Source organism: Mastomys coucha, unplaced genomic scaffold, assembly GCF_008632895.1.
Source record: "Mastomys coucha isolate ucsf_1 unplaced genomic scaffold, UCSF_Mcou_1 pScaffold16, whole genome shotgun sequence".
Lineage (NCBI taxonomy): Eukaryota > Metazoa > Chordata > Mammalia > Rodentia > Muridae > Mastomys > Mastomys coucha.
This window is the reverse complement of record NW_022196898.1, coordinates 9696527-9705457: the sequence shown is the minus strand read 5'-3', so window position 1 is coordinate 9705457 and position 8931 is coordinate 9696527. Positions and strand designations below refer to the sequence as shown.

The window sequence follows — 8931 nt, the reverse complement described above, 5'->3', positions numbered from 1 at the left end:
AACAAACAACTAAGCCAGGTGCTCAAAAAAAAAAAAACTCTAGCCAAAGAATTGAATCTGCTAAATGAGTTAAATAATAACTTTGTTTTTTACAAAGAGTAGTTACTTGCCAGCTCACAAGGACTCTCTGTTTACTTTTCTTTGTGTGCATGTTTATGTGTGATAGCTGATGCTGGAGATGACAGTCAACGCCACTGGGATGCAGGGCTTCAACAAGTCTGAGCGCTGCCCCAGGGACACTCGGGTGACGCAGCTGCTCTTCCCAGTGCTGTACACTGCGGTCTTCTTGATAGGAATCCTGCTGAACACCGTGGCCCTCTGGGTGTTCGTCCACATCCCCAGCAATTCCACCTTTATTGTCTACCTCAAAAGCACTCTGGTGGCAGACTTGATAATGACCCTAATGCTTCCTTTCAAAATCCTTTCCGACGCACACCTTGCGCCCTGGCAGCTCAGAGATTTTGTGTGTACTTTCTCCTCTGTGGTCTTCTACGAGACGATGTACGTAGGCATCGTGATGCTGGGCCTCATCGCTTTTGACAGATTCCTCAAGATCATCATACCGTTTAGAAAAACTTTTGTGAAAAAGACTGCTTTCGCAAAAATAGTCTCCATCTCTGTCTGGTCCCTGATGTTCTTCATCTCCCTGCCAAACATGATCTTGAACAAGGAGGCAACGCCACCGTCCGTGAAGAAGTGTGCGTCCTTAAAGACTCCCCTGGGGCTGCTGTGGCATCAAGCAGTCAGTCACACATGCCAGTTCATTTTCTGGACTGTGTTTGTTCTGATGCTTCTGTTTTATGTGGTGATTGCCCAAAAGGTATACAACTCCTACAGGAAGTTTAAAAGCAAGGACAGCAAGCACAAACGGCTGGAGGTGAAGGTATTTGTCGTCATAGCTGTCTTCTTTGCCTGCTTTGCCCCATTTCATTTTGTCAGAGTACCATACACCTACAGCCAAACCACCAATAAGACTGACTGTAGATTAGAAAACCAGCTCTTTATCGCTAAAGAAGCAACTCTCTTTCTGGCAACAACTAACATTTGTATGGACCCCTTAATATACATAATCTTATGTAAGACGTTCACACAAAAGGTACCGTGTATGAGAGGGAGAAGGACAAGGACAGCGGCGTCAAGCGAAGAGCGCCACAGTAGTCAGACAGACAACATCACCCTAGCCTGACCACTCTGTCCCACAGGTTAACTTCACCCATGGCCTCCCGTGTATGTAAGGATGGGACTTCAAAAGATCATTTCTATGGAGACTTCACTTAAGCATTACAGGAAAAAGGAGGGGAACAGACAGTTTCCTACATTTTATTATCCTAGTGCACGGGTAAGATTACGCCCATTTTAACCACATAGATGTATGTATTTATAAGCGGGATAAATTAACATTAAGAGAACGTGTAATAAAGCAAATGGCCACTAGATGTCACCTTTTCAAGAGCATTCATGTGAGATGGGAAAAAGTTAATGGGAAACAGGTTTGCCTGAAAAAAAACCTTCCTTCTAGTTACCATCCCACGTTCTCTCACACACATAATTCCTAAAACATCACGCTGGGTTTTACAGCCTTCAGAATGCTGATACTTGTGGACCTAGACCAACAAACTTGCATATCCAGTTCCTGTGTAGGAAGGCTAAGGTGGGGGCCAAAAGAGATACAGTCTGAGGAATCAAAGTGGGTCAAAATAACCCCAGGAATCTCAAAAGATTTTCTCCTTACAAGTGCAAAGGGTTGCTCCTACATCTAAACAGAGCACCAGAAGAGCGGCACATGCGACAGGCAAAGCCAGTTCACAGCCATGTGCAATCTGAAAGGGGCGAGGTAGAGTCAGTCAGCAAAACCTTCCCAGGCAACAGCTTCTGCACCTTGTTGGAAAATAATTATTCCCCTCACTGCTTATCTATATGTTAGGGTCCTTGTTACACACTGTCTTATATTAGTTGCTTTAATTCTTGACCACATTTACCAGAGACAAGGTTCTTAAAAAAACAGCTAAATCACACATTTTTTATTATCTTCCAAAGTTCCCGCCCCATCTCCCCCCAAAAAAGGACTGCAGATATCCTACACAGGATGTTCTATACTATCCTAAGTGCACATAAGCAATGGAATGGTTGGCCTATGATTAGTAATATCCATGTGGGATGATTTTTCAAAGCCTGGTTCATTTTATTTGGGCCCATCTACTTCTCTGGAACTCTTTATGGCTTTAAGAAAATAAAAGCAAAGTATGTGGCTGGTGATGCTGGCTTTTCTAGAGAACATGAAGACTTCCTCTAACCACCGTGCCTGTAATATGAAATCTAGGCTTCTCTCCTTCCGTGGCCTCAGAGACCACAGAAGCAAGAGAACTTCTTGTCTTTCTGGAATCATTTGCTAACCTTGACCTTTACAGGCTCAGTTTAATAATGACATGTTTTGTTCGCACTCCACTGTACACCGAACCTTCCGTCTGGCTCACTTTATAAGTTCCTATCGATTAGTGAAACCCAAAAATCGCTATCCCTTACTCCAGTAACCTCACCTGCCCAACCTCCCCCCATCCTTCCAGCCTAGTCACTTCCTCATCTGGGTGACATCATTCCTCAACTATTTATCACATTGATTTAGGATAATTCGCTAAATATGCACTGTGCAATTAATAAATATTTGCTAAAACAAATCAAAGGGGGCCTTTATTTTTTTTTTTTGGACAGGCTGTCACTATTTGTTCTGGTTGTCCTGAAAGATCCACTCTGCCTTCCAAGTGGAGTGTTGGGATTAAATGAATACATCAAAATACCTAGCCCAAATGGGTCTTATTTTAATGCACTATAAAAGTAACAGGAAAGTAGCCAACACCTACTGATTTACCATTAACAGAGTAGACTTCTAGAGCAGGTAGTGTGGCTCAGTGGGAGAACATGTGTCTAGCATGTACAAGATCCTAGATTTGATTCCCCAGCACCCAGAAGAAAAAGGATTTTTTTTTTTAATGGAAGCTTATGTTCTTGAACTCTCTGTAGTTGCTTTCATGTATGTGAAAGCAGGAGCTGAGGAGCAATGCCTTCCACCTGTGCTAGGAAAGGCCACAAATGAAACAAGGAAGCTAAACCGCTCCCCACTAGAACTTTAAGGCTACTGACACGATGCTTTACTTACCCAGGAACTGGGTAAGTCAGACCTGTAACTGCAGTATATTCAAATCCAAAAGCTCTCCTTTAGATGGCTTCTAGGTCTCTTAAATAAGACAATGAAATCATTTGTATTATTACACATATCACTGAACCTATATACCATTACAGAGCACATGACACAATCACTGGAAGACCCTGACACTCTGTTACACATAACTGCATCTGAGCTACACTTATATAAGAATGGATTAAATAGTAATCCATACTTATAGAAGTATATCTTATATATAGTTTACCTTTGATGACAATATCAATTACCTCTACATAAACATACAACTAATATATATACTTTTAAGAAAGGTATTTCCAGAAATAACTTTGAGTAAGTCTGTGTTTCACAAGTTCAAAAGCTTCATTCCATCATAATACCATAGTCAGAACTCGATTGCCTAGTCAAGTGTTTGGTACACCCTAGTGCAATCCCAGCACATCAGTGTCTATGTGGGGATCACAATCACTACCACCTTTCCCAGGTGGCAAGCTTCCCTCAAAACAACAGCCACAAAAGCAAAGTGTCTGATCTGTACAACAAAGTTGCCAGGAACCCAGAGAAGAGGTGTATTAAGCCTGTCTTAAGGTTACATTCCCTAAAGGAACCTCTAAGTTCTCAAGGCAGATTCAAAACTGTAGAAGATTTACAGAATGGCATAGTATGTAACTTGGCCATCGACAAGTAGCAAAGAATGAAAAGAAAGAAAAGTGCTGGGCCTTCACACACGCTTGGTCTGCTCTGGGACAGAGTAGAGCGCTGTGCAATCCTGTCTTCTTCAGTTCCCCCACACGTCTGCATTAGACCCTTTCTTAATAAACTCCAAAACTCCTTTTAAAAAAGATAGCACTCTGATGCGGTATATGAGCTGAACTCACAGCAAAATTGTGGGCTTTTGTCAAAAGCTAAGATATAATTATTTGCACTGGATAATTACGGTGAGGCCTCCAAACATCTTCCATGAGGGGAACCAACGGGAGTGTAATTACCATAGAGGGAAACATTGTAGAGAAACCACAGGAAGTTATTCTACCATGGGAACAGGGGTGGGGCAGAGATGCAATGATGATTCTCAGCTGGTGACAGGAGCAGGATGTCAGTGACAGAGGAGCCCCCTCAGGTCAGTTCCCACACAGTTAAACAGGAGAAACCACCCAGAACAGCGCAGCCCAGGCTATGCAGTGTCTGCTGTCTAAGAAAGGACTACTATCTAAGGTTTACAAGATACTAGCCCTAGTTACTACAGAACTTACAAAGCATGTGAAGGGCCTAGGGACAGACCTGAACATTCTGAACTTCACATAGAGGCCCAATATGCATGATAAAAGTAAAGGAGTCATGCTGGAAACCTCACACGCTTTAGTGGTCACCAGAATAAGCTGACCCTAAAGCACAGATGGCTGGACACGCCCCAGCAAGGCTTGGTGCAAGCTTTCAGGAAATACGGTTGCCATGGGTTTGACCTGCACATTTAGGATCATGCTCCTAAATGCCTGTGAAGGCCCATACTTCCCACTGAAACTGACTGACAATCCGGCTGTCATGGAACACACACAATCCTACTTTCTAAATATACAATCACACAATCCTACTTTCTAAATATACAATGCTGAGGCAGGGGAATAAAGTTGAGGCCAGCCTGGTCTACAGAGAGAGTTAGAAAGTTCAGGCTACCCTGAGCTACATAAAAACAACTGACTTGCTGCCCAGTCCTCTTAGAAATGAGTATCTAATGAGTATCCACTAGGTTAATCAACAGAGACAAAGCAACATTGTTAGTAAGAGAGCCAGGCAGATACAAGGAGGCAGGTAAAGGACTTGACAACCTGGGAAGATGATGCCTCTCTTTAAGGGGCATCAGCTATTTAATATTAAATGTTGACACTACAGGCAATTCAGGTTGCTTGCTGGAAGCAACAGCAGTGGTAAAACTAGGAGTACTGAAAACATGTGTGAATGTATTACATCATACTTCTTACTAGCCCGGCTGGTAGACAAAGCTTTCAACACATTCCATCGTTTAGCAGTCCCAGGAAGCCTATAAAGCGTTCTCATTATTTTCATTTTAGAGATGAAGTTGAGAAACTGGAAGACTAGGTCACCTGCATGAAGTCACAGAGCTCAGCGTGGCTGAGAACTCTAGCCTTTAAGCCTACCTTAAATGACAATATTCTCAAGAGGAAGCACAACCTCCATTTCCTAATCTATGCCTTGTACATTTTTATAACTCCCATAGCTACTCCCACAATCCATGCCTCTTCCAAATTAACATCATCATGTGTGGGCTACAGGCAGCCCAGGAAGTGCTAGCTGATAAGCCCAGACCCATAAGTTAATGAGGGCCTCCCATTCCAGGACCTTCCCACTGTACTCCCATGCCCAAATGCCTGTGGTGTGCCAGCATTATGCGGCTGGACACTTTAAAAGGATCACCGTTCTCGTGTGTGTGTTTGTATGTGTGTCTGTGTGTGTGTGTATGTGTGTTTGCACTTGTGTGGGCACACAAGAATATGCACATAGAGGCTTGAGTTTACTACACAGCATCTTCCTCGATCACTCTCCATGTTACATATTAGGGCAGGGTCTTTGCTGAGGCTAGAGCTTATCACGAAAGGTCCTCCACCTAGCCAACTCCTGTGCTCTGGGATTTCAGGCCGCCATGCTTACCCAGATTTTATGTGGGTTCTGAAGCTACAAATGCCTGCTTTACCAGGAGCCATTCCCCTGCCCCCTCCTCCTCTTTGTAACTGTCACTATAACCTTGAAACAGATCCTATGATTTTTTTTTTTTTTTTTTTTTTTTTTTTTTTTTTTTGCCTGCTGGTAAAGGGAAATAAAAAAGCAAAAGTGCAGAGAGGACAGGTACTGTGCCATTGGCGTGTAGCTCCCTGATGGCAAACGTGGCTATAGCACATCCTGACACCTAGACAAGTAGCCTCAAGACCGGAAGCTGCACTGCTCTGCGCAAACAACAGGAGGGCAAACAGAATTGCAAGGAGGCTGACATCAACCCCACGGGTGAATGGTGAGGAAGTGGCCCCTGGAGAGGAAAAAGGGGAGAAGTCTGTATGTAAATAAATTTCATCACCCTTGGAAGAAGAGAGGGTCAATCCCAGCACTCTTGTCTGCCCTGTGCTAGCTGAGTGTCCCACCAGCTGAGTTCCTGAGGGGAATAAACCCCAAATTGGATTCACACGCTCCCTAGGCCAGTCATCCTGTATGTGCTGGGCTCAAGGCTGATCTCTGAGGCTGCACCCAGGTATGGAATGCAAACCACAGTGAGTGGGAGGTGCATTGTGAGGCATGGTTATCAAGCCACAGAAGTTGGGAGGTTTGAAAAGACTAATTTCAAAGCAAGGAATTAAAGAAGGGCTCAGGAGAGATGAGCATTTGAACTAGAATGTGAAAAGGCAAACAAAGCATTTAGAGGAGAATGCTATGGAGCACATGGGATAACCAAAGACCCCACGAGGGGACACTAGCACACAGGCTGCAATCCCACAGTCTGTCAATGCACAAAGTGAGCAGAAAGCAGCTCAGGACCCAACCTCAGAGCATGTTCTAGGCATCTGGGCTTCTCTAATGAGCCTCCCAGGCTTCTAAGATGCAGAACCACACGGTATGGACTGTTTCTGGAAAAAAAAAAACTTGTACATCTTGAAGACTCTCAACTTAATTGAAAGAGACCAAGACGAGGAGGTCATCTTTCATCTGTGGAGGACAGAGCAGGAAGGAGATAGATCCCTGACAATTAGATCAGGGAAGGGCCACAGATGATAAAAGATGGCCAAATGTTAGCTTTAACCTAACCCTCCTGAGCTGAAACAAAATCATGATGAGCTTTTCCTCCAACCAACAGGGCCCTACTTGAAGCTGATCAATCCAGGCAGGTCAGATACTTTCAAAGCCAGTGCTATCACCACTGTTCCCATTTCTTTTGTCTACATTGACCAATCCAAAGGTAGGGGAAGGGATGCATCTTAGGCCACCCCAACCAATTAAAACCCTAGCCCTTTAAGGAAGAATAGATTTTTGGTCGCAAGTCTCCCCTGTCTATAAGCTTTGCTCTGTGTGTGTGTGTGTGTGTGTGTTTCATTTTTAATAAAGTTTGTTACCTGTTGCTGTCTGTAGTATCCACGCTTTTTTCCTGCTTTCTAATTCAATTTAGTTGTTAGACAAACTAAACCCCATTCAAGCCCCCCATTCAGCCTCTAGCACATGGACTGGAGACATTTTCAAGGGGATAAGTTGTGAGTTTAGGCCGGGCAAGTGGTGGCACTTGCCTTTAATCCCAGCACTTGGGAGGCAGAGGCAGGTGGATTTCTGAGTTCGAGGCCAGCCTGGTCTACAGAGTGAGTTCCAAGACAGCCAGGGCTATACAGAGAAACCCTGTCTTGAAAAACCAAAAAAAAAAAAAAAGTTGTGAGTCAGAGCCCAAGGTCACTTGGGGAATCCTATGTGCAGTATGTTTGTGATTAATCTGTAAAAACTGTTCTCTAGGAGTTCACAGTAAGTACAGCCATCCTCCTCAACACAAGGGTCGACTGCTATAGAGGCCCCATCCTCCTCCAATACAAGGGTCGACTGCTATAGAGGCCTTAGACTTGATGAAGTATTGAGTCATTAAGAAAAGCAAACTGTGTATTTGGGGGACCTCAAACTCGGTTGTCATGGAGGAATCAAGTCAAGAAGCCAAGACAGAAAAGGCAAAATGTGGACAAAGGTTCCGAAGACAGGGCCAGATTAATCCGGGCAGGAGTTTTTCTGAGACAGGGAGAGAGAGTAAGAATCAGATAACCTAAGAGGTCATGTTGCACAGATCAAACAGAAGAAGAGGAACAGAGGATGAACTGAGGTTGGGGTATGGAGAGTCCAAAGTACTGGAAGACAATAAAGAAGGAAGTGACAGTTACCAATATCATACCTTCTGCCTGAGGAGTCAAGGTATCTAAAAGGAGAGGATGTGGTGGTGCTCCAGTTTGTGAATGGGAAGTGAGGGCAGACAAGTTAACTCTTATCTTTCCAAAAGGAGCACCAAGGAAATGGTTGGATTTAGCCTTTTCATTGCCCAGACTGCAGGAACTGAATTGAAGCTTTTCTCTTTGGCTATCAGGCTATTGAGAATGAATCTCAAGAGATTAGAACTTCAGAACTGGGAGGGGAAACAGCTGAAGCCTTGAAGCTTCAAGAGGAGAAATTTGTCTCCAAGAGGAAGATATTCAAATTGTCAATGACCTTGCTGTAGAGATTCATTGTGCAGAACAGACCCACCTTAAGGTATAGACTCACCCTGCAGGAGAGACTTGGAGCAGAGGCAAGCAGGGGACCACACCTTGCCAGATTATGTAGTAAATGTTTTTCTTGCTTCTATTTAGACCCTATTCTCATGTCAAGAATCCCAGAGAAATCCTGGAGACAGACTTGAAAGGGTCAATGGATCCCTCTGGCCCTCTTCCAAATGTGGCCATAATGAACACATCTCCCTTTTCTGCTTTTCACTATTAATTTGACTCCTTTAATTAGCTTACTGAGGACAGGCAGCCAATCCTGGTTTGCTGGGGCCCAGGCTATGAGCCCTAAGTCTAGCAACAACCACAGGCAACAGACCTGGCCTCGTCACATGATAGCTATGCCACCATTAGAGGCATCCATGTTATTCCCTGTGTCCTGACTGCTTTGTCCCATTCTCAGAAGGATCTACAGAAAAAGAGGTTGAGCAAGGGAAGCTAGGGAGGAAAGAGAAAGGGAAGTGT

The 8931-nt window shown here is 44.0% G+C and overlaps 2 protein-coding genes and 1 long non-coding RNA gene across 9 annotated transcripts in view; 1 reads left to right on the top strand and 2 right to left on the bottom strand.

Annotated features, from left to right (window-relative positions):
* P2ry13 (purinergic receptor P2Y13) overlaps positions 1-2675 on the top strand; it is a 3001-nt gene extending 326 nt beyond the window's left edge. Inside the window, exon 2 of the mRNA XM_031373936.1 lies at positions 167-2675. Within this exon, the coding sequence (XP_031229796.1) occupies positions 170-1186 (1017 nt within the window). The 5' untranslated portion in view covers positions 167-169 and the 3' untranslated portion in view covers positions 1187-2675. The remainder of the gene's footprint in view (positions 1-166) is intronic.
* Positions 1-8931, bottom strand: part of Med12l (mediator complex subunit 12L) — a 329972-nt gene that overhangs the window by 103567 nt on the left and 217474 nt on the right. The window lies entirely within an intron of this gene.
* LOC116092929 overlaps positions 1-8931 on the bottom strand; it is a 45815-nt gene that overhangs the window by 11264 nt on the left and 25620 nt on the right. The gene's annotated exons all lie outside the window — the stretch shown is intronic.